The 25,874-nt window shown below is 39.9% G+C and overlaps 1 protein-coding gene across 2 annotated transcripts in view; it reads left to right on the top strand.

The window, feature by feature from the left end:
- LOC126191129 (zinc finger protein 510-like) overlaps window positions 1–25,874 on the top strand; it is a 390,896-nt gene that overhangs the window by 117,580 nt on the left and 247,442 nt on the right. For both annotated transcript variants that reach the window (XM_049931877.1, XM_049931878.1), the window contains exon 6: window positions 15,077–15,279. In XM_049931877.1, coding sequence (XP_049787834.1) covers window positions 15,077–15,279 — 203 coding nt within the window. The remainder of the gene's footprint in view (window positions 1–15,076; window positions 15,280–25,874) is intronic.

Genomic DNA, 25,874 nt, shown 5'->3' with positions numbered 1-25,874 from the left:
TAACCACACAACACCATGTGGTCCTGTACATCACTTGGACACATTGGTATTGTATTTGGCAGTTGGCAGATTATGTAAAATATGGCAGCCAGTCAAGGAATGTTAAGGGAATTGGTTTAAAAAAATTATTCCAAAATCCCCAACCAAATCCACACAAGTTTTCTCCCCATGTAACTTTGTCTGAGCCTTTGTGACACAAGTTGCCTGCCATTCAGAACTGAGACAGTACTGTCCGGTTAATGCTGCTGACAAGAGACACTCTCAGCCCTCTACTGAAAATTATAGCGAATTCACATCATCGATTTAGCAAATAGCATGCATTGGGGGAAGGTTGTGTGTGGACACTGAAGTATTGTGCAGAGTGGGACACAGTTTCCTGGCTCTCTCTTGTGATCCAGACCTTGACTAGAACACCAACAGAACTTAGCATGAACTGTCTCCTCTCCGGTTGCCCAATTTATTTAGTTATTTGACCTCATAGTCTGGCCTACACCTGGAAATTTCCTTCCCTGGGCCCACCCCTTGCATTCTGTACACTGAAATATATTCTCTTTATTTGACTTAATTTCCTGTTCTGTCATTTAACATCACTCCGGATGTGCACCCAGTAAGTCCTGACTGCTTGACCTCTTGTACATTGGTGTCAGAAGGGGAGTTCATTCCCACCATTCGGTCCATAGGGTGACCATTTACTTCTGGTTAATGTTTGATGTTGTGTGGCCAGTCAGCATTTGCCACTCTTATTCCACTGCGAGACGAGCCCGGGTGCCATAGCCGGACACTGCCGCACCAGATGCTGTGTGTGCACGTACCGGCACCTGGGGCAAAGTCAACTGCACCACGTTGCTGTCTATGGCAGTGTGCACCAAGTTGTGCAGAGAACGTGCAGCACATAAGCACGGGCAGAATGTGCAGCACATAAGCACGGGCACACTGACCGCACCTCGTGTGCGCGTTATTGCTGCTAGTGTGCTGGCCTCATTTGACGGTCACAGTCGGCCTAGCTTCTCAGTCGCCACTCGGTAACACTGAGCTGGGCTCTAGGACGTGAAAAAGATGCGAGATCCATTTGTGGCACTCCTGTGGTTCACCAAGTGCACGAGCTTGCTACCGAAGGCCAACAGAGCTTCCCTGCCACTGCTGCCATCCCACAGCTACTTGTCATTCGTCTGCATGGCCCACTGATGCCACCCGTCCACTGAGAGCACAGCACAGTTGGCCACGTTGTCTTGCCGGCATGCCGCATAACGGCAGATATGTTTGCTTTGTCGGCCCTGTGGTCGCTTCTGACCAACTGTGCAGTCCAGCTGCTGCCACTTTGCCCAAAGGCGCCGCCCCTCACTTGCTGCCGGTCAGCCTCTTGCTGCAATCTCCATTAGGGTCCTGCCTGGCCTCAGTGCCCAGAGCGCATACTTTTGTCACTGTGTAGTCAGCTGCCCAGGCCGTTGCTACACGGGCACCACACGCGTATGGCCAGTGTACACCACCCCACCCTCCCTCCCCGCCATCACTGCTGCACTGTGCGCGTTGCGACGTGACAGGTGTACTATACGTGTTGCTATGTACTGAGGCACTGCAGCCATTTGTTCAGAGAAGACGTAGAGAGCGAATAGGGGGACTGTCAGGTCAGTAAATTATAATGTAGAGTTAAATTTTGCATCTTATGCAGTTATTGCCTGTTCTTATGAGGTGTCTTTATATAGAAGTACGATTTGAATTTTCAATTTTTGTGAGTGAAGTTACTGTGAGGTATGTTGGACGTGTAATTGTTCCTAAATAAGCACTTCAGACCTATTCTGGTTGAATAATTAATTCCTGTGTAATTTAGACATACTAATGTTTTACCTGTGTACTGCAGTAGATTTGTTATTCTTGTTTTAAACTCTGTTGCCACTGAAATATTTTTTGCTCAGTTGTTGTGATGAGGAGGAGCTTCTAAAAGTGCGTTTGTGAGAGGTTTCAATTAATCTCCAAGGATTTGCACCTAGTGAAATGTGTCTGGCAAGCACAGTCTCCCAGCCATTCATGGCATTTTCTTCTGTTCCATATTTGTGTCATGATGCATTCTGTTTTCTTTCATCTTTCCTATAAGTATCTTTTCTGTGCCCTCTGATGAAAGTAGTTTCCTAGTCGTAGCTCCACAGAAATGAGCACCTTAAGTGGCCTGTGACACCCGGTGCGTGCAAACTATGTCTGCAAGGTTATGGAAATCATGTACCGTATTTAGTCGAATCTAAGCCGCACCTGAAAAATGAGGCTCGAAATAAGGAAAAAAAATTTCCTGAATCTAAGCCGCACCTGAAATTTGAGACTCGAAATTCAAGCGAAGAGAAAAGTTTAAGGCCGCACCTCCAAATCGAAACAAAGCTGGTTCATTGTAATGTTGTTGTTGTTGTGGTCTTCAGTCCTGAGACTGGTTTGATGCAGCTCTCCATGCTACTCTATCCTGTGCAAGCTTCTTCATCTCCCAGAATCTACTGCAACCTACATCCTTCTGAATCTGCTTAGTGTATTCATCTCTTGGTCTCCCTCTACGACTTTTACCCTCCACACTGCCCTCCAATGCTAAATTTGTGATCCCTTGATGCCTCAAAACATGTCCTACCAACCGATCCCTTCTTCTAGTCAAGTTGTGCCACAAACTTCTCTTCTCCCCAATCCTATTCAATACCTCCTCATTAGTTACGTGATGTACCCACCTTATCTTCAGCATTCTTCTGTAGCACCACATTTCGAAAGCTTCTATTCTCTTCTTGTCCAAACTAGTTATCGTCCATGTTTCACTTCCATACATGGCTACACTCCATACAAATACTTTCAGAAACGACTTCCTGACACTTAAATCTATACTCGATGTTAACAAATTCCTCTTCTTGAGAAACGCTTTCCTTGCCATTGCCAGTCTACATTTTATATCCTCTCTACTTCGACCATCATCGGTTATTTTACTCCCTAAATAGCAAAACTCCTTTACTACTTTAAGTGTCTCATTTTCTAATCTAATTCCCTCAGCATCACCCGACTTAATTTGACTACATTCCATTATCCTCATTTTGCTTTTGTTGATGTTCATCTTATATCCTCCTTTCAAGACACTGTCCATTCCGTTCAACTGCTCTTCCAAGTCCTTTGCTGTCTCTGACAGAATTACAATGTCATCGGCGAACCTCAAAGTTTTTACTTCTTCTCCATGAATTTTAATACCTACTCCGAATTTTTCTTTTGTTTCCTTTACTGCTTGCTCAATATACAGATTGAATAACATCGGGGAGAGGCTACAACCCTGTCTTACTCCTTTCCCAACCACTGCTTCCCTTTCATGCCCCTCGACTCTTATAACTGCCATCTGGTTTCTGTACAAACTGTAAATAGCCTTTCGCTCCATGTATTTTACCCCCGCCACCTTCAGAATTTGAAAGAGAGTATTCCAGTTAACATTGTCAAAAGCTTTCTCTAAGTCTACAAATGCTAGAAACGTAGGTTTGCCTTTTCTTAATCTTTCTTCTAAGATAAGTCGTAAGGTCAGTATTGCCTCATGTGTTCCAACATTTCTGCGGAATCCAAACTGATCTTCCCCGAGGTCGGCTTCTACCAGTTTTTCCATTCGTCTGTAAAGAATTCGTGTTAGTATTTTGCAGCTGTGACTTATTAAACTGATAGTTCGGTAATTTTCACATCTGTCAACACCTGCTTTCTTTGGGATTGGAATTATTATATTCTTCTTGAAGTCTGAGGGTATTTCGCCTGTCTCATACATCGTGCTCACCAGATGGTAGAGTTTTGTCATGACTGGCTCTCTCGAGGCCATCAGTAGTTCAAATGGAATGTTGTCTACTCCCGGGGCCTTGTTTCGACTCAGGTCTTTCAGTGCTCTGTCAAACTCTTCACGCAGTATCTTATCTCCCATTTTGTCTTCATCTACATCCTCTTCCATTTCCATAATATTGTCCTCAAGTACATCGCCCTTGTATAAACCCTCTGTATACTCCTTCCACCTTTCTGCCTTCCCTTCTTTGCTTAGAACTGGGTTGCCATCTGAGCTCTTGATATTCATACAAGTGGTTCTCTTCTCTCCAAAGGGTCTTTAATTTTCCTGTAGGCAGTATCTATCTTACCCCTAGTGAGACAAGCCTCTACATCCTTACATTTGTCTTCTAGCCATCCCTGCTTAGCCATTTTGCACTTCCTGTCGATATCATTTTTGAGACGTTTTTATTCCTTTTTGCCTGCTTCATTTACTGCATTTTTATATTTTCTCCTTTCATCAATTAAATTCAATATTTCTTCTGTTACCCAAGGATTTCTATTAGCCCTCGTCTTTTTACCTACTTGATCCTCTGCTGCCTTCACTACTTCATCCCTCAGAGCTACCCATTCTTCTTCTACTGTATTTCTTTCCCCCATTCCTGTCAATTGTTCCCTTATGCTCTCCCTGAAACTCTCTACAACCTCTGGTTCTTTCAGTTTATCCATTGTAATATGAGACACAATTTAGATCGAATGAATGACGATACAGCTACAGTAGTTTGGTTCGAGTCGTAAGCTTATCAGTTAAGCTTTACCAGGTAGCCATTGCTATATGTCAGGTGCTCCGTCCGTATTTATACGGGTTCCCTTCCTTTTTCACGTGTTTGAATCGATTGCTTATTTTTCTTTGATCAGATAAGTGCCGTTCTCTTTGTTGTGGGTGTTTATGCCACTCTAGCTGAAAATGCATTATGGTACTGCGTCATGCATTGTTTGTCGCATTCTGATGACGTGTGTTTACGACCTGTCGCCGCTCGTGGCATGGCTTGCTTTTGTGCGCCCTATCACCGCTTACAATTAAAAAAAGAGAGGAATTGTCTCATTAGCGAAACAATGGCAAGAGACTGATATTTGTTGTTACTTACACTGCTGCTTTCTTTGATAATGATCAACAAGAACCAAATAATAGACTGCATATGATAGAAGATGTTCTGAATGAGAGTTTAGCAAAAATTTTTCTCCGTTTGAAAATCTTTGCAGACGCCTCTTTTGTACATTACATTCTACACAGAAATTAGAGTTATCTTAGATTTAAAAATATAGTCAATTGCCGTGCTTCATTTCTGACTGTATCACTATTAGGCATAAGAATAATACAAATGTAAACATGACATGATATGTATATTCTTCCGCGTTTGCTGTTGTCTCACACTAGTTTCGTAGTTTATTAGGCAGACAGGATTTAAATGAGATAGCAGCAAACACGAAAGAATATATGGCAAAATGTTTATATTTGTATTATTATTATAGTGCAGAGAATACTGCATGTGATTCACAATTCATAAAAGTTCCTATTAGCAACCATCTCTTCTCACAGGGAGCAAAAAATTCAGAACATAGAGTTGACCACATTGACGAACATCCCAGTCTTGCCAGTCGGATTTTCGTAGTACATTGAAATGCTGCTACATTCGAAGATGAACAATACGGAATTTGTATTTACTTTGTTGGATAATGTATGAAAATGCAGTGGTCGAAACTCGGGGCAGAGAAAAATGCTCATCTTTCACTTTTTAAAAATTTTTTTTTACTAGCACAGAGATTTTGGCGCCAGTATTTATCTTTATGCCTGCAAAGCATGCCTGTGTAGCGCTACATATTTTCGACGGCAGAAGTTAGTTGTGGCGGCACCAACCAACATTTTTCAGAACTTTCGCTTACTTTGCACTCGATTCTAAGCCACAGGCAGTTTTTTGGATTACAACAATCGGAAAAAAAGTGCAGCTTAGATTCGATTAAATACAGTACGCACTAATTCATTTGTTACTCAATGGGAGTGTGCTTTTATTCCAAGACTGGAAACAGATACGAAATCCGCTTCTAGGAGTTGTAAGAAAAGCAGCAAACCATTAGATTACAATCATCCTGGTATTGTCTATCATGTTGCTGGTACGACTAGGTGACTTAAGGCCCCAGGTACGTACAAAGTTATAGTTATAAGGTTAGCACTTTTTTTGTCAAAACTACTGGAGTACTTTGTGACATGCTGGATTGTGGAATGAAAAGAATGAATGTTCTCCGTCTTCTCTTTCTCTTCTCTCTGTGTCTCTCTGCATTTTCTCCCGCTATCTTCTCTGTCCATGCCTTATGTTTCCCATAAGTGGTACTTGCTTGTGAGTTTCCAGTTGAGACAAGAATGCAATTTGGAGTTTCCATTTCTGTCATCTGTGAATGTTTGCTACAACCAGAAACTACATGGTGCAATCTCACAGATCGGCACAGCTGTCGCCTTGTGATAAGCCAGCTGTGCAAACGTGCTACCATTTCTCTTCCCCTTCTTCATCTTGTTTGCCATAATTAAGTCTAGTTTTCATATGTTACAGGTCTTGAATGAGCATAAACTGTAATGAACTTTGTGGGAAACTATACCACCTCGCTTTAAAAGATCTTTAGTCTACTGCCTGTGTTTTTATTTGTAGTTTTTCTTTGACCAAGGATTTAAATGGGATAAACTACTTGCTCAGCTGACTATTATAAAGAGTGTAAATTTTAAGTGCTTATAAATTTTAATAGTTTTTGTGAGAAAAATGGGCCAGGTGCATACCTATGTATGTTTTGTGGCAATTGTAAGTATTTATCAAGATTTTGAGGTACTCTGTCTTGTCTACTGTATAGGTATTTGTTGTCTGATGATATTAGGCAGTTTGCATTATTCAGCTTTGCTGTACAATTTTGATGTACTGTATATTTCTTTTGTTGGCAGTGTGTTTTTTTCCCTCAAAATAATGCATTAAATTTACTCATTGAAGTTGTTCTGCAATGGTGCTTTTCACAAGTCTGCTTTGTGGAGTGTTTCATTTTGCTGTAAAATCTAGAATGCGCAGCCTTCCTTGTGGTGCCTATTCTGTTTACCTTTTATTGTTCAATGGACAAATTTTCATCTAACTTTTGTAATTAAGGTCCCACTGTTCTGCATACCTAATCCCATTGTTGATTTAGAAGCATTTATGTGTATATTTCATTTCAAGATGCTAGTGACATTATTTTTAATTGTGTTTTATTAATTCTTATGTCCATAAGCTGATCATTTCCCTTCAGTCTTTCCTTATTAAATTATCCTGGCTGGTGTCCAGTAAAATTAACATTTACTTTTTTCTTGCCTACATGTTTTACGTGGTATATTAAGTCCTGCAGCGTATTGGAATTTTCATCATTTTCTGTGATTCTGTTGTGGTTTTTATGCAGATAACAAATTCTGAAAACAACTGGCCAGCTTTTTTGGAACCACGTGCTTGCTGAAAATCGATGCAAAGATGCACTCTGTCATCCTATTTCTGTTTCAAAATTAATACAAGCACTGTACTAACATATCTGAACTGACTCTCCTTAATATTGTTTTTTATCATACAAAAGTTAAGATCCATCCCTGAACAAATTTGGTGTCACTGTGTGCAGATTGTTAGCAGCATTTAATCTCTGTCAAACAGTATTGCCCTACTCTGTTTTTATGTGTGCTTAGCATTATACCAGTGGAACACTTTCCCATCAGTTCTTTAAGAATGAGCACTCACTGTGCGCTTCTCTTTTCCCTTTGACTATGCTAGGCCTCATTTCCCCACTCTCCCTCCCAGCCTCGAGCATCACGTCATCAGTAATAGCAAGCTGTTCCTCCTCTCCCGCCTACTCCTCTTTGTTGTAACAATACCGCATTGTCCCTCTTTGCCCCTGCCTTACACACCCGTCACACCTGTGCCATACAGTGCTGTATCCCCTCCTAACCCCTCACACAGGAGGTGCATTATGCCCCAGAGACTCCCCTCAACATCACCCGACTAGAGAGAAGTGCCATTAAGGTTTGTTGATGTCACACGCACATCTCTCTCCTACCCAGCAGTGTAATACGTGTGTTCTTTACCTTTCTGTTGGGAACCGTTTGCAAATGTGCACTTCTGCTACACCAACTCGCATGCTAACCTTGAATTTTTTTGTATTTTGTGAATTGATTAAAGATGTAATGCATTCTTTCTCTTCTTTTATCTGAAGTTTTATGAATAGGACAAGAATATTTTTAGTTGTTTTGTCATTGTGGACAACCATAAGTTACCATTTCTAGAGTTTTACCTTGTGTCACTCCACGCCAATTACTTGATGATCTGTGCCATCCTGATGTATCAGACTGGTCTTGTAACAGGTACAGTGCCAATTGATAATCAAACAACTGCTGTTTCTGGTCTTGTGCATTGGTTTTTCTAATTTTAATTTTAGGCAGTGAGAACAGTTTGTTAATAAGTATTTTATTGCAACAGGTCCATAGAGCATTGTGGTTAAGCGACACTACTGGGAAAAATATTAAGTCTGTATTTTATTCTGAGCACTCGATCTTATACTTTCTCAGTGCATTTTCACATTTTACCTCTTTAGTCTAAATGGAGTTAGTAATTTTTCATGTGTTTTCTTGTCAAATGGGACTTAGGGTGGTACCATGGTTTTGATGAGATAATGAGCACTATTCCTACATAAAATAATGGATATTAATGATTTGCCACAGATCTGTTCCCTCAAGTACTTTTGCTTTGTGTTCTTTTTATAGTTGTGTGTAATGAGGTGTTACATGTTGATTATTTTTATTTTGTGGTTCCGGAATTCGATAAGCATTTAAAGTAGTAAATGAAATCTACAGCTTATTAGTTAAAACTGTGTGATGACTGGGAAGTTCTTAACCTTTCAGACCACAACTTCATTGCATTTCAATCATGTTAATTTGCATTTGCCTCAGTTATGACTATTTAATTTAGATGTGAAACTAAGTGATGTGCATAAGGACTTTTAGCCCATGAGGTAATTTAAAATAGTTTTTCAGTGAATAGGTGTATATTTTCTTTTTGCTTTTCTAAGAGTTTCACTATTATTTGGTTGTATTGGCCATTATCAGTTATGCCATGTTTCAAGTTTAAACTAAAGCTAACTTTGATATTGGTGTAAAATTTCACTGTGTCATTCTTGTTGTGTGCTCCTAACTACACCATATTTTGAAGGACTATTGATCTATGAAATAATTTGATATTTCTTTGTTGAGTAGATACAATTTTAGTATTATAAATTCATGGCTTTTCTTGTGTAGCCCTTCCTATATCCTAATTTTGTCCATAAACCCAGTATTTTGTTAGTGTAACAAAACATTTGTAGTTTTTTTATTTTAACATGGTTTAATGTAGATCAGTTTGTCATGAGTTTTATGGTACAATATCTCTTGGTTTTGCTAAGCGAGTTCTGCATTTTAGTGAAATTGTGTTAATATGTTGTAGTCTGTAGGACTTTGTGCAACTACTACCCATAAAAATAGCCAGATGACGTAGCAAGATTTTATCTGTCTTATCACTCTTTTTGAATGTACTTAATCCAGTACTTACCCATGTCGGGTGGTAATGTTTTGCTTTTGGTTGATTTATTATGTTTGTCTGCCATATACATCTATTGTAGAGAATTAAGTATTCTGTCATGCTGATGATACTTTTATATTTTGGTATTACTTCCACTATTTAGCAATAAGATTAATATTTGCCTGACAATGCAAACACCTACACATTTATAGGGATGCCTGTAAACCTTTAAAGGATCAGTGCTGATTCAGCTTAACAGTATCTACTTTGTATGACACTGAGTTTGCTATTGCAACAATAAATTAATAATAGATTTATCCCCAACCTAAGAGGAACAGTAATAGTTCATTCTTCATTTGTGAAGCTCTCTGACAGAATTTTAAATTCACTTATTTTAAGATTTGAGTATGTGAACAATGATGACTTCAGTTTTTGCAATTATTTTTACCTGAAATTTGAACAGTTAATATTTTACTATTTTCTTAACTCACGAAAGTTGATAAACTAGACTTCATGTACGAGTGTTGCCCAGAAACTAATGCACCACATTTTTTTTTCTCAGCCGAAAACAATGTTGTGAATGCGAAATGTTACGTATGTATTATTTGAAATCTCCTGAGTGAATCCGCCAAGTTTCCATCACTTCCAAAGGACAGTTTCAAAATGGCATCTGCAGGTGATGTACGTTACAAGCAAAGTTCCGTCAGTGAATTTTTCGCTGCAGGGAAAAAAACTATGAGGAATATTCACAAATGCTTTTGCAAAGTCTACAGAGCATCTGCTGTCATCAGAAGTACAGTTAGTCACAGGGCACGAAGGGTTAGGTCCTCAGAAGGCGGTTTTGCGGAGCCCGCCAATTCACAGCGATTGGGGAGTCCATCCACGTTTGTCACACCTGACGTGTTGCAGTGTGCTGATTTTGTCGTTCATGAGGACAGACGCATTACGCGTAAGCAGTTGGCACTTTATCTGTCAATGAGCAAAGGAAATTCAGACAGTGAAGCACTGGCTTTGCCACCAGGACAAGCATTGGTAGCGACAGGGCATACACGCCCTTGTTTCACACTGGAGGAAGGCCATCGAATGGGATGGAGATTATGTGGAAAAATAGGATGTGTAGATAAAATGCCATTCTTTCATGTGTGTAATTCTCAATATGTTCAGTAAAGAATTTTTGAAAAAAAAATATGCAGTGCATTACTTTCTGGATAACTCTTGTAAGTTCCTTCCCACTTACACTAAATGAAATATTGCAACAGATCCCTCTCATAGCATTAAGGCCCCTACTAGGGCAAACCATCTTTCCTGCAAGTGGCTGACACCCTTTTGTAAATAATATGAGTCACCACTCCTCTGGAAGGGGGAAGGAATGTGCAAAAGTAGCACTTAGTCAAGGACTTGGTTTAAAAAAAAAATTATTTCAAAGGCCCCAGCCAAATCTTAAGAAGTTTTCTCCTGTGTAACTTCGGCAGTGCCTACTTGACAGAAATTGCCTACATTCAGAACTGAGGCAGTTATGTCCACTTAAAGCTGCTGACAAAAGACACTCTCAGCCCTTTGCTGAAAATTCTAACAAATTCATGTCATCAATGTAGCCAGTAGCATGCATTGGAGGCAGACCATGTGTGTGGAGGCTGGAGTATTGTGCAGAGCAGGACACAGTTGCTTCTCTCTCTTGCGATCCGGACCATGACTACAACAGATTTGTTTCTCGGGAGGCAGAGCTTCTGGCTCTGGGTCCCGTGACCCCCCATCAACAGAACTTATCATGAACTGCCTACCCTCCAATTGCCCACTTTATTTAGTTGTTTGACCTCCTAGGCTGGCCTACATCTGGTAACCACCTTCCCTAGGCATGCCCCCTGTATTCTGTACTCTGAAATATATTGTCTTTATTTCCTGTACTGCCATTTAATGTCAGCCTCGGACACCCATGCAGTAAGTCCTGACCGCTTAACCTCTTGTATAATTATTTGCTGGTGTGAATTCAGCACTTGTACCATTGTATTAAGAAATTATTTGGAAACGTGTAGCTCACCTGTCGTCTATCCTTCCACTCTCCAATCATTACATTTTGCAGTTACTGAGCAGTTGTATTTACTTTTCCACATTTTGCAGATGCAATTTTTCAGGAACGTTCTTTCTTCAGGTGTGTTCCTTCTTTTTAACCTTAATGTCCCAGTGCAATGTATTTTTTTCCCCACAGGATGAAAAGGGATGTAACTAACACAAAGCTTTATAATAATTACTGTATTCATGTACATGTTATGGCCAACATGCAGGTTTGTCTCCAAGAAATGCCAAATGATATCATTGGTCCATCTAAAGACAGGTCTTTCCTTGTACAATGCACATTCTGTTGAAATAATTAATTATAGACCATACTTTATATAATTAGTCGTCTGGTTTTGGTTGTTAGATGATCATGTATCTGTCTCTGCTCATGCTTTTCACTGCCTTCCAGAAGTCTTGTAATCGGATGGATTTCACATTATACATGTGCAATGAAACTCCTGGAAAGGTGAGTATTTCTTGTATACTTGCAGGTTTCCAGTTATACATCTTAGATCTTTCCTCTGTATTTTTTCTCATAAATATATTCACAGTGTTTCTGTTCATTTAATAGCTATAAACTGAAGTATGACATCTGTAAGTAGTAGCCTAAAAAACTTATAGTATATTGCTAGTATGACGAATGTTTTTGTTTTGCAAATGATTGGTACTTCATGTCATGTGATCTATTGACTTCAATCAGTGTGGGTTCTTCATCAGTTTCATCACCAGCATTCTCTCTATCTTCAGATTCTTCACTGTCATGAAACATATTTGAAAGTATCTTTTTATCTTCATGTTCTTTATTGTCAGGAAACTTCTTTGAAAATTAGTTTCCACACTACCCATCATTATGGCAAATTATGTATTATCAAGATTCCATGTATTCTCCTCTCATTCATTATCTTTGGACTCGTAATTACTGTCTTCTGATGTGTTCATCAACTAACCACCAGTAAATTTTTCACTCTACTCACTGCTTTTAGCATTAGGAGATCATTTTGAACAATATAAGTTACAGGCAAATAAGCACAAAAAACTGTTCCAAGAGACTGCTCTGTTTGTATAAACACATGTTCATGCCACAGACCTAAACTGAACATGATGGGTGCGAACATTGATAACAGTCTAATACTTGTGGAAACAGTTACACATGTTAGCTGCAATGGGAAGTGGCTTATAAGCATCAGTGGCAGGGAATGTGTTAAGACAGTTGAAATAGCTTGGGGAGAGAATTCAGAAAATATTTAGAAAAATCCACTGTAGGCTAAAGTCCCACAAAAATGGAAAGGGATAGTACACAGTATTAATAATAATAGTAATACGAAAAGGATAATTGCTACTCATCATATAGGGAAGATGGTGCATTGCAGGGAGGCACAACAAAAGGACTGTCAGAAAGTGAGCTTATGACCAAGAAAGCATTCTTTGAAAATACACACACACACACACACACACACACACACACACACACATACGTGATGGGAGAGGCAACTGGGTTTTGGGGCTATGGAGGAGGCTGGGGCAGGGAGGAGGTGGGATAGCAAGGTAGGGATGGGGGATAGTCAAGTGCTGCTTGTAGGAGTATACAGGGATGAGGTCGAGAGAGTGTAGGGTGGCTAGGTGCAGTCGGTAGTTTATACGGAATGGGGGAGAAAGGGGGGTAGTGGGAAAGGAGAGAACTTAAAAGCTGAGGTTGCATTCGTGGACTAGATGGCTGTTTTAGGGTTGGAATGGGAACAGGTAAGGTGTTAGATGGATAAGGAAGTGGCGAACAAAGATTGAGGCCAGGAGAGTTTTGGGAAAGTAGGATATATAAGCAGGGAGAGTTCCCAACTGTGCAATGCAGAATAGCTGGTCTTGGTGTGAAGGATCCAGATAGAACAGACTGTGAAGCAGTAATTGAAATGTACATCATGTTGTGTGGCATGCTCAACAGTGGGGTGATCCAGATCACAAAGATGTCATCAGTGAATGTGAACCACATGAAGGATTTGGGTTCTGGGTGTTTAGAAAGGATTCCTCTAGATGGCCAATGTATAGGGCCATCTAGAGGAATCCTTCCTAAACACCTAGAATCCCAAACCCCTCACCTGGTTCAGGTTCACAGGTGATATCTTCGTGATCTGGATTGTGGATGAGGACACCCTATCCACATTCCTCCAGAACCTCAACACTTTCTCCACCATTTGTTTCACCTTGTCCTGTGCAACATAACAAGCTAGCTTCCTTGATGTCGATATCCACCTTGAAGACGGGTATATCAGTATCTCTATCCATATCAAACAGACATTATGTGATCAAAAGTATCTGGACACCCCCAGAAATATACGTTTCTCATATTAGGTGTATTGTGCTGTCACCTACTGCCAGGTACTTCATATCTGCCACCTCAGTAGTAGTTAGAGAGCAGAATGGGGCACTTCATGGAACTCACAGACTTCGAACGTGGTCAGGTGATCGGGTGTCACTTGTGTCATATGTCCGTATGTGAGATTTCCATACGCCTAAACACCTCTAGGTCCACTGTTTCTGATGTGATAGTGAAGTGGAAATGTGAAGGGACACATACAGCACAAAAGTGTTACAGACCAACCTCGTCTATTGACTGACAGAGACTGCTGACAGTTGAAGAGGGTCATAATGTGTAATAGGCAGACATCTATCAAGACCATCATACAGGAATTCCAAACTGCATCAGGATCCACTGCAAGTACTATGACAGTTATGCGGGAGGTGAGAAAACTTGGATTTCATGGTCATTCCATTGGTCATAAGTTACACATCACACTGGTAAATGCTGAACTCTGCCTTGCTTGGTGTAAGGAGCATAAACATTAGATGATTGAACAGTGGAAAGGAGTGACGAATCACGATACACAGTGTGGCGATCCGCTGGCAGGGTGTGGGTATGGTGAATGCCTGGGAAACATCATCTGCCAGCATGTGTAGTGCCCAACAGCAAAATTTGGAGATGGTGTTATGGTGTGGTCATGTTTTTCATGGAGGTAGTAAAATTGAAGAAATGTATGTTTGTACACATGTCTACTAGCTGTAGAACATCAATGAATGTTATAGGAGGCAATTAAATGACGTTGGTATACTATGTGTGGTATCAAAAACAGCTGAGAGTGACTTACAGTGTACACAAATGATTAAAGGAGATAATGTGAAACCTCAGCAAATAGTTGAGGTGACGATAGGCACATAAACGAGGCTGAGAACAGTTCAGATGAATCCTTGTACAGAATTTTCTTCTGCTGTTTGTGTCTCACCAAAGATTTTCCATTACCATAATAATGGTGTATCTATGTGTATGTAGCTCGGGTAGAGCTCAAGAAGCCTGCTGCAGCTGTGAATCATTCTGACCCAGTTTCCTTCACCCTATTTTACGTACCCCTCTTTGTGTCTCAGTGGCTGTGGAATCAAAAAAAAAAAAAAAAAAAAAAAAAAAAAACATGAAATCATAATAATTCCTGCTTATTTCTAAATGTGTGTGTGTGTGTGTGTGTGTGCGCACACAACACCCCCCCCCCCCCCCCAATTTTTGTTTGGAAATAGATGGGTGGAAGGAGGGACACACGCCATGCATGTCTAGTGTGGTTAATTAATTGTATAATTTAAATGACTACAGGTGCAGCAAAGTTGCTTTTATTGTCTGATTTGCTTATTTGCAGTTCTTAGGAAGCTCAGGCAGTACTAGACTTCCCAGTATTCACTGCCTCACAAAATGTACGAAGATGTTGAAAATGGAAGAAACCGTAGATGGGAATAATGTGGCAGATGTGCATTTTGCAGCACCTGTCAATGAAGGGGCAAGTGACCATTGTGAAATCCTTCTGCCAGATATGGACTGCAGTGCCACATCTTCTGACAATAGGTGAGTATTTCTTATGGCTGTCATATGTGACAAGTTTTAATGTGGCAGATCCCCTTCAAACAAATAAATCGGTCAACTCAGTATTTTCGTAATGTTAGGAACTAGAAGAATGTGGAGGAAATGAAATGAGCAACGCTTAAACAAAAACAAAGAAAATGTACAGATTTTAATTGTTTCATTTTAATGGCTGATTCTAAAGCTGAGCCTCTCATAGTTTGCTAGGTTGAAGGTCTTGGCTGCAAAAAAAAAAAAAAAAAAAAAAAAAAAAAAAAAAAAAAAAAAAAAAAAAAAAAAATTTATACTGACCCCCCCATGAACCATGGACCTTGCCGTTGGTGGGGAGGCTTGCGTGCCTCAGCGATACAGATGGCTGTACCGTAGGTGCAACCACAACGGAGGGGTATCTGTTGAGAGGCCAGACAAACGTGTGGTCCCTGAAGAGGGGCAGCAGCCTTTTCAGTAGTTGCAAGGGCAACAGTCTGGATGATTGACTGATCTGGCCTTGTAACAATAACCAAAGCGGCCTTGCTGTGCTGGTACTGCGAACGGCTGAAAGCAAGGGGAAACTACGGCCGTAATTTTTCCCGAGGACATGCAGCTCTACTGTATGATTAAATGATGATGGCGTCCTCTTGGGTAAAATATTCCGGAGGTAAAATAGTCCCCCATTCGGATCTCCGGGCGGGGACTACTCAAGAGGACGTCGTTATCAGGAGAAAGAAAACTGGCGTTCTACGGATCGGAGCGTGGAATGTCAGATCCCTTAATCGGGCAGGTAGGTTAGAAAATTTAAAAAGGGAAATGGATAGGTTAAAGTTAGATATAGTGGGAATTAGTGAAGTTCGGTGGCAGGAGGAACAAGACTTTTGGTCAGGTGATTACAGGGTTATAAATACAAAATCAAATAGGGGTAATGCAGGAGTAGGTTTAATAATGAATAAAAAAATAGGAGTGCGGGTTAGCTACTACAAACAGCATAGTGAACGCATTATTGTGGCCAAGATAGACACAAAGCCCATGCCTACTACAGTAGTACAAGTTTATATGCCAACTAGCTCTGCAGATGATGAAGAAATAGATGAAATGTATGACGAGATAAAAGAAATTATTCAGGTAGTGAAGGGAGACGAAAATTTAATAGTGATGGGTGACTGGAATTCGTCAGTAGGAAAAGGGAGAGAAGGAAACATAGTAGGTGAATATGGATTGGGGGGAAGGAATGAAAGAGGAAGCCGCCTTGTAGAATTTTGCACAGAGCATAACTTAATCATAGCTAACACTTGGTTTAAGAATCATGAAAGGAGGCTGTATACATGGAAGAAGCCTGGAGATACTGACAGGTTTCAGATAGATTATATAATGGTAAGACAGAGATTTAGGAACCAGGTTTTAAATTGTAAGACATTTCCTGGGGCAGATGTAGATTCTGACCACAATCTATTGGTTATGAACTGCAGATTGAAACTGAAGAAACTGCAAAAAGGTGGGAATTTAAGGAGATGGGACCTGGATAAACTGAAAGAACCAGAGGTTGTAGAGAGTTTCAGGGAGAGCATTAGGGAACAATTGACAGGAATGGGGGAAAGAAATACAGTAGAAGAAGAATGGGTAGCTCTGAGGGATGAAGTGGTGAAGGCAGCAGACGATCAAGTAGGTAAAAAGACGCGGGCTAATAGAAATCCTTGGGTAACAGAAGAAATATTGAATTTAATTGATGAAAGGAGAAAATATAAAAATGCAGTAAATGAAGCAGGCAAAAAGGAATATAAACGTCTAAAAAATGAAATCGACAGGAAGTGCAAAATGGCTAAGCAGGGATGGCTAGAGGACAAATGTAAGGATGTAGAGGCTTGTCTCACTAGGGGTAAGATAGATACTGCCTACAGGAAAATTAAAGAGACCTTTGGAGAGAAGAGAACCACTTGTATGAATATCAAGAGCTCAGATGGCAACCCAGTTCTAAGCAAAGAAGGGAAAGCAGAAAGGTGGAAGGAGTATATAGAGGGTTTATACAGGGGCGATGTACTTGAGGACAATATTATGGAAATGGAAGAGGATGTAGATGAAGATAAAATGGGAGATAAGATACTGCGTGAAGAGTTTGACAGAGCACTGAAAGACCTGAGTCAAAACAAGGCCCCGGGAATAGACAACATTCCATTAGAATTACTGATGGCCTCAGGAGAGCCAGTCATGACAAAACTCTACCATCTGGTGAGCACGATGTATGAGACAGGCGAAATACCCTCAGACTTTAAGAAGAATATAATAATTCCAATCCCAAAGAAAGCAGGTGTTGACAGATGTGAAAGTTACCGAACTATCAGTTTAATAAGTCACAGCTGCAAAATACTAACGCGAATTCTTTACAGACGAATGGAAAAACTGGTAGAAGCCGACCTCGGGGAAGATCAGTTTGGATTCCGTAGAAATGTTGGAACACGTGAGGCAATACTGACCTTACGACTTATCTTGGAAGAAAGATTAAGAAAAGGCAAACGTACGTTTCTAGCATTTGTAGACTTAGAGAAAGCTTTTGACAATGTTGACTGGAATACTCTCTTTCAAATTCTGAAGGTGGCAGGGGTAAAATACAGGGAGCGAAAGGCTATTTACAATTTGTACAGAAACCAGATGGCAGTTATAAGAGTCGAGGGGCATGAAAGGGAAGCAGTGGTTGGGAAAGGAGTGAGACAGGGTTGTAGCCTCTCCCCGATGCTGTTCAATCTGTATATTGAGCAAGCAGTAAAGGAAACAAAAGAAAAATTCGGAGTAGGTATTAAAATTCATGGAGAAGAAGTAAAAACTTTGAGGTTCGCCGATGACATTGTAATTCTGTCAGAGACAGCAAAGGACTTGGAAGAGCAGTTGAACGGAATGGACAGTGTCTTGAAAGGAGGATATAAGATGAACATCAACAAAAGCAAAACGAGGATAATGGAATGTAGTCAAATTAAGTCGGGTGATGCTGAGGGAATTAGATTAGGAAATGAGACACTTAAAGTAGTAAAGGAGTTTTGCTATTTAGGGAGTAAAATAACCGATGATGGTCGAAGTAGAGAGGATATAAAATGTAGACTTGCAATGGCAAGGAAAGCATTTCTCAAGAAGAGAAATTTGTTAACATCGAATATAGATTTAGGTGTCAGGAAGTCGTTTCTGAAAGTATTTGTATGGAGTGTAGCCATGTATGGAAGTGAGACATGGACGATAACTAGTTTGGACAAGAAGAGAATAGAAGCTTTCGAAATGTGGTGCTACAGAAGAATGCTGAAGATAAGGTGGGTAGATCACGTAACTAATGAGGAGGTATTGAATAGGATTGGGGAGAAGAGAAGTTTGTGGCACAACTTGACTAGAAGAAGGGATCGGTTGGTAGGACATGTTCTGAGGCATCGAGGGTACACAAATTTAGCATTGGAGGGCAGCGTGGAGGGTAAAAATCGTAGAGGGAGACCAAGAGATCAATACACTAAGCAGATTCAGAAGGATGTAGGTTGCAGTAGGTACTGGGAGATGAAGAAGCTTGCACAGGATAGAGTAGCATGGAGAGCTGCATCAAACCAGTCTCAGGACTGAAGACCACAACAACCACAACAACAACACTGACAGTTAACACTTTTCTGTGCTTTTGCATTACCTATTGTCCCATAATGTTCTATATTATATAAATTACTAATCCATTTTTTTCTATTTTTTTATTTTTTAAATTTATTTATTTATTTATTTATTTATTGCTTTCAAGGTAGCTTTTAGGGGCAGATTTCATTTGTCATCAGTTTTCATTGTAGCAATCAGAATTCTGCATTTTCAGCTACACTTCTACAACTTTACATCTTCCCTTGAAAGAAGTATTGTCCTGTGTATTCTTGCAGCAACTACTTGTTCAAGGTCTGTGGTGCTTAATTGCAAAATGGGTAAATGTAAACATCATCTGTGATCTCCAACTCGTTTTGCAGGATATGTGGTTATGCATTGTTGCTGCTGAGACTCCACAAATTTCTGCTGCACTTAGGGAACAAATCTATTAAGTAAATAGATGTGAGAAATTTCCGAAGACCAATCTATTCTGCTCATTGCATCAGATTGATGAACATTAAAACAGCACAAGGAGTTCAGTCTGGGTACAGCTCTCATGTCCATATCATAAGTGAGTGCTGTATGACCTTGTCTGTTTTCAACACCATATTTCTTACTCTACATTTGCCCACATTTGTGTCATATGTTTATTTTGCCTCATTCTACCTGCTCCTGTGGATTGAGTCAATTCAACAATTGACCACAGCCAGCATCTGTGCACCCGTAACAATATATGGCACCCAAGACAAATTACAGAGTATATTTATCAGCAGATTTACTCGGATTGTTTAGTGGTTGACTAGGATCAATCCTCCACACTTCCAGGCCTTTTAATCAGTTTCAGTGTTGATCACCAGCCTTGCTTTGACTCGTGAGACAGGGTTAAACTTATCACTGCTCCAAGACTGATAATTGAGGCCATCCAGCTCTCTCAACTGCAGTCCAGAAAATTCAGAGATCTGACTCTTTGTATACTGCGTAACCGCTCAAATATGGCACAAAAAAACACAGCACATCAAGTTTCGACCTATTAAACTCCACCACAACAGATGTGTCATTACGAATTACATCATTACCATCTGAGAACAGATCATCTCTCTTCAGAAATATATCTTATATGGTACATTTGGTCATATGTTCTACATTCTTTGGCCAGATTTTGTCCAGCATCCTACACAGATATGAGAAGAAAGAAAATTCTGAGTTTTTAATGTTCTTAGGAAATTGATGTTTACAGATTACTAAACTAGGTGGAAAAAGATGGAAAAGAAAATTTTGTGTAGTCTCTTCAAGAAACCAATCACAGCGTTCACTATCCACAACCTAAATTTCGATTGTAAATGATTTTGATTCCATTCATTTCAAATGCAGGTGCATTCTGTGATACATTGCAGTGAGCTGTTTGATAGATGACTGTAAATCATCGTGTGTACTTTCACTCCCGAATTTGATTCTCTATAAACTGATTTAACATTACAGTTTCTGTAAACACTGGAATAGTCATTCTTGAAATTTGTTTTATCTGCTACATTCCAGCTCTGCATGTAAACACTCTACCTCATTTGAGTACATGATTGATTCATAGTACATGAAGCTAACCATTCTTAGTATATAATATTTATATAATCCTGTTATACTGAGATTATGTTCTTTGTTTGTGCTCATAAATGATTTCTGAAATTATTTATAACAGCATATTGCTATTCTTGTTTGCCACATCTAGCAGCTGTCTGTGGCTTGCATTTAGTATGTTACATATTATAGTAATCTTTTTTGCTGATTTTGTTTTCTGTAACAGTGTGTTATGCAGTATTAAAATCAGTTGAAGTTCGACAATATGAATGTGGTGAATGTTCTCATAAAATCTCCAGAGTAAATTTGGGATATTTCTTTTGACACATCTTCTACTGAATCCTTGTATCAACAGTCCATACATTTAATTCTCTGTAACTTTTGTAGTTTTAAAGTAGTACATCATTTACTTCTTTACTACAGTTTTGTAGTACTGTAATTCTGTCATTAGTCAAGTGTTTGATATAGCTATTAATTAATGCAAGATAGCAGTGACAAAGTGTTGAGAGATTATTAATCAACCAATGGTGATTCACAAAAGCAGTACATTCTTTGTCGAACAGAGGAAAGTCCGGGACAGAATATAAGAATCTGGAAATAATAGATTGTGATAGTGTCTTGATGTCTCCTCTGTGTGGCGAGTTCCAATCTATCATTTCCATATCATTACGATTATTTATTATTGTTCTGATTCTTCAGTGTTGCAGTGTTGGACTTTGCGTAACTCTTTGGAGCACGGTGGTATACATAGTATACCACCTTTTGAAAATTTTCTTGGCTCTTTGCACAGTGGTTTAACTGCACGACCACCACTCTAATATGCTCACCTAGTTCTCTACTTATCAGACAGATGGCACTCACTGCCTATAAGGAATCAGTTCCCGCCAAGAATTGCATAGATTACAACTGTGAAAGCTGCGTGCTGAGTTGTGCATGGTTTTTGCGTGTGAATAGTGGTTTATAACGAATTTCTTGTTGCGCCTGTGTTTTTTCCATATCTTGGACGTCACAGCTACGGTATGAACCCATGTATACATTCATATGCACAATCTTCCGTTATTTATATACAATTTATTTTGGTGGTATATTATTTGTACCACCGTGCATGTAGCAGTATTCTATTGCATTTCGTTTCCTAGTATAAAATTCGAAATCCTCCGCTACAAAGTTTAGTTTTTAATTGTGTTGTGACTTATTTTAGCTCTTTCTCCATTTTGTTTTGCTTACGTATTCTTTACTTGGATTCAGGCTGTTGTTTGAAAATGAAAATGTCAAGAAGAGGCTTACGAGATGAAGAAATCGAACGATTATTGTGTGAAATTCCATCAGACGAGGATTCCACTGTTGACACCACAGATGACGAATCTGATTATGAAGCAAGCATTGTTGCGGAGGCTATTGTGTCGTCTGAAGGCGAAGTTTCAGAGAGCGAGGAAGAAAGTGAGTCCACTCCGCCAAAACGCGCTGCTGACACAGCGCCAACTTGGGGACAACAATTCAATGCTACCTCAGGAATGCAGTTCGACAGTGAATCAGGACCAAGTGCTTTTATTAGGGACATTGATGATCCAGAACCTATCGATATATTCGAAAAAATATTTCCAAAAGAGCTAGTTGAGCTAATCGTTTTCCAAACAAATTTATATGCGACGCAATCTGGCAAGTCTTTCACTCCAACAACTGACAATGAAATACGAACTTTCCTGGGAATCAACATTTTGATGGGTATAAAGCGTATGCCAGCATACAGAGACTACTGGTCTAGTGCCCCAGAACTTCATGATCGTTATATTGCATCTCTGATGGCAGTAAATCGGTTTGGATGGTTACTGAGGAACATTCATCTGAATGATAACACATTGCATCCAGAAAAAGGACACCCAGGTTATGACAAACTGTACAAGCTGCGACCAGTGATCAAGATACTATCTGAATCTTTTTCCAAGTGTTACCAACCCAGCAAACACCTAGCAATTGATGAGTCAATGATCAAATTCAAAGGCCGCAACAGTATGAAACAATACATGAGAGATAAACCCATAAAGCGTGGTTACAAAGTGTGGATGCTGTGTGACAAGACCTCTTACAACTTGAAATTTGATATTTACACCGGAAAAGTAGGTGACACAGTGCAAACAGGCCTTGGGGAGCATGTAGTGCTGAGTTTGTCCTCTGAACTCGTAAATAAAGGCCATTATCTTTATTTCGACAACTATTTCAATAGCTATAACTTGTTGGCTGGTTTACAGCAGAGAAACATATATGCCTGTGGGACAGTTCAACCAACAAGGAAACATTTACCCAAATTAAAAACAGACAAAGAATTAAGCAGAGGTGAATTTGACTGGAGGGTCAGCAACTGTGGCATCCTCTACTTGAAGTGGAAAGATAAGAGAGCTGTTCATCTCCTTTCAAATTTTCACAGTCCTGAAGTTACTACAGTGACTCGCCGTGAAAGAGATGGTTCACGCATAGAGCTACCTTGTCCTCAAGCAGTGATGGATTACAATGCACACATGAACAATGTCGACAAGTTCGACCAACTGAAAAAATCATATGAAATAAGCCGGAGAAGTAAAAAGTGGTGGCACCGAATATTCTTTCACCTGCTTGATGTCAGTATCGTCAACAGCTATATAATTTGGAAGGAACTAGGCGATAGAGAAAAAATGACTGCCAAAGTCTTCAGGATGAGTATCCTGCAAAGCTTAGTAACCCAGAAAACACCATTGAGGCCATCTAGACTTCATGAGAGTCAAGTCCACGTAAAGAAAAACAAGCCATATGTTTCCTCACGCCAGCGTCTCGACAATTCATCCCACCAGCCAGAGCGTACTACCGCCAGACGTTGTGCGAAATGCAGTACAAAAAAGAAGCAAGTGCGCACTTTCTGGATGTGCGCTGAATGCAAAGTGCCTTTGTGCCTTAGCAAAACAAAAAGGTGCTTTCAAGATTTTCACAAAAAGGAATAAGAAACATATTTTATTTGTAAGGTTTGTAATTTGATTTTGTATTGTAAATGACCAATTGCCAGAAATAAAATTATTTTACATTAATTATACTAATTATTACTGCTTAGAGTAGAATTTAAAGGTGAGTTACAAGCACAAACCAAGATATCTCAAAAACTTTAGGTACGGCCCTAAGTGGCATGGTGGTATATTATATATACCACCATCTAAAACCAAAATCAATACAATAAAAAATTTTAATTCATGTTTTCCTTTATTAGCAACCCCACCAGACATAGAAAATGCATGTTTTATTAAAAAATTAATTAAACATAAAATCTGTGCATCAAAGAGGTAAGATACCACTAGGGGTCGAGTCTATGTGATGTTTACAATGCTGCTGACCCGGCAAGCAATTGAGTGGTAAACCATACTGAACGCTTTGTGTATTCCACTTTTCTTTGGCCTGTTAATCATTTTCTTTTTGTGTGCTGAACTGAATGGAAAACTAATCTTGGCCCATCACAGTGAACAAGTACAACTGGCGCAATACCACGATGATTTGGCAATACCTGTCACTGAGTGACAATTCTGGTTTCTCTGAAATGTAAATCACGGATGTGGGCTGTCTGGTGAGAGGAAGACAGGGGTTGTTCACCCACATCACCACTATCCCTTTGGGTGCTTGGGACTCACTGCCACATTGCAGTGTCCACACTAGGAGTTTATGAATATATTGTCATTGTAGATACTTAAAATGTAGTAAGATTTAGAAATGAACTGTTGGAATATTTAGTAATATCGGAAGTAAAAATTGGACTTTTCACATTACATTAGTTTTATGTAGCAAGTAGTACATTCTGAGCATCACAGTAATCTTTGTGCATACATTCAAGATACTGCATAACATACCTGTCATGAAACTTATACTCTACAGGGAAATGATAGCCAACATTGTTGTAGTAGTGCCCACATTCCTATCGTGTGTATTGAATTTACTATTACTTTAAAGAATGAATCAGTAATGACAGTTATTGTGATTGCTTTGCTACCTTTTAATTTTAATCGTACCCATTCTTCAGTGTAACACAAAAAATCTTTTTTTTTTTTTTTTGGTCATCAGTCTACTGACTGGTTTGATGCGGCCCGCCACGAATTGTGCTCTAGGTTCTTACATTTTGGACTGTGTTTTTCCCCATAACGGACGACTTCCACAGTCCGTCGTTGATAGGTTTCTATGGTCGATCAGGTTGGTATATCCTCTCTCACACAGAGACATTGCAGGTTCAATTGGCAGGCGAGGAAGCCAGGAGTCTGTCAAAAGGGAGAATGGTCGCAGCAAGATAGACTGATTACAGTAAAACTTTTTTGTTGATACAATGAGCAGGTGTTGACACAAATGTGTGTTCTCCTCTGACAGGTGCAGCTTGATGTCAACCCACAGCATCTTCTTACCCAGTGTAGTGAAGGCAACCTTGTCGGCAATTCTCATACACCATTAGAAAGCAGCACAATTATGATACACATCAGTGGTAGTCAGCTGGTGGTTGTGCAGTGACCACTTAAGGGGGAGTGACTAGTTAATTTAGCTGGTGGCAACTTAGCTGGATTCCACAGGTTCAAACCTCAAACCCTTATGGTTGTGACCAGAAGCTGCCTGACGGAGTCATCTGGCCCGATATACAGGTCTGATGAGCTGTCAGCCAACTCCTTGTTCCTCAGTATGTCATCTACCCTGCCCATTCATTATATCCGTGCACTGAGTTAGTTTGGTGCCTGGCGGTGGAGGCACACGTGGGCAGTTGCTCCTTTGGCACTTAGTTATATGAATTTTACCACATGTTGCAGACATGCTGGGGTTGGTTAGCAGGTCAAAAGTGTCATTAGCTGCATAACTTTGTGTATAATAAACAGAGCACATTGCCACATTATTCCTCATGTTATTCTGTCTGTGGCACTATGTTGTTCCCTTCTTTGGTGCAATTCAGTTTTCATATTTAGTGTGGTGTTGCTTTGAGGAAAGCTAGCTGTGAAGATGCTGGAAACATACCTATAAGTAACAGGTGGAAGCCATAATTCTCCACAGGGTTTATAGAGTTTTAGTCAGTGGCTTTAGTACCAGTGGCATAGACTTACAGGTGGACAGACAGTGTCTGGTGAATCTGAATACTTCTCCATTTGTGACAGCAGTGGACAGCACGTACTACAATATAGACTTATGTGGCTGATGCAGAGTTTTCCAATGTAAGGGGCCGATTCTTAGCTGCTATCAGTTGGTCCGTGATGGGTAGCTATCAGTTTGACCATGCTAGAGTATTTTTGGTTTTCAGAGAGCAGGATCTTGAAAGGGAAATGAGATAGGTAAATCAGTGAAAATGTTCAGGGTTGGGGTCTATAATGGTCTCAGGTAACTGAAAAGAGAGACATGTCCCGTTGATCATTAAACCCTGACTCTCTACTTCTAGGTCACATGTTCCACGTAGATGACCCTGG

The sequence above is a fragment of the Schistocerca cancellata genome, chromosome 6, assembly GCF_023864275.1.
Source record: "Schistocerca cancellata isolate TAMUIC-IGC-003103 chromosome 6, iqSchCanc2.1, whole genome shotgun sequence".
Lineage (NCBI taxonomy): Eukaryota > Metazoa > Arthropoda > Insecta > Orthoptera > Acrididae > Schistocerca > Schistocerca cancellata.
The sequence above is the reverse complement of the archived record's forward strand: the minus strand, read 5'-3'. Positions and strand labels throughout refer to the sequence as shown.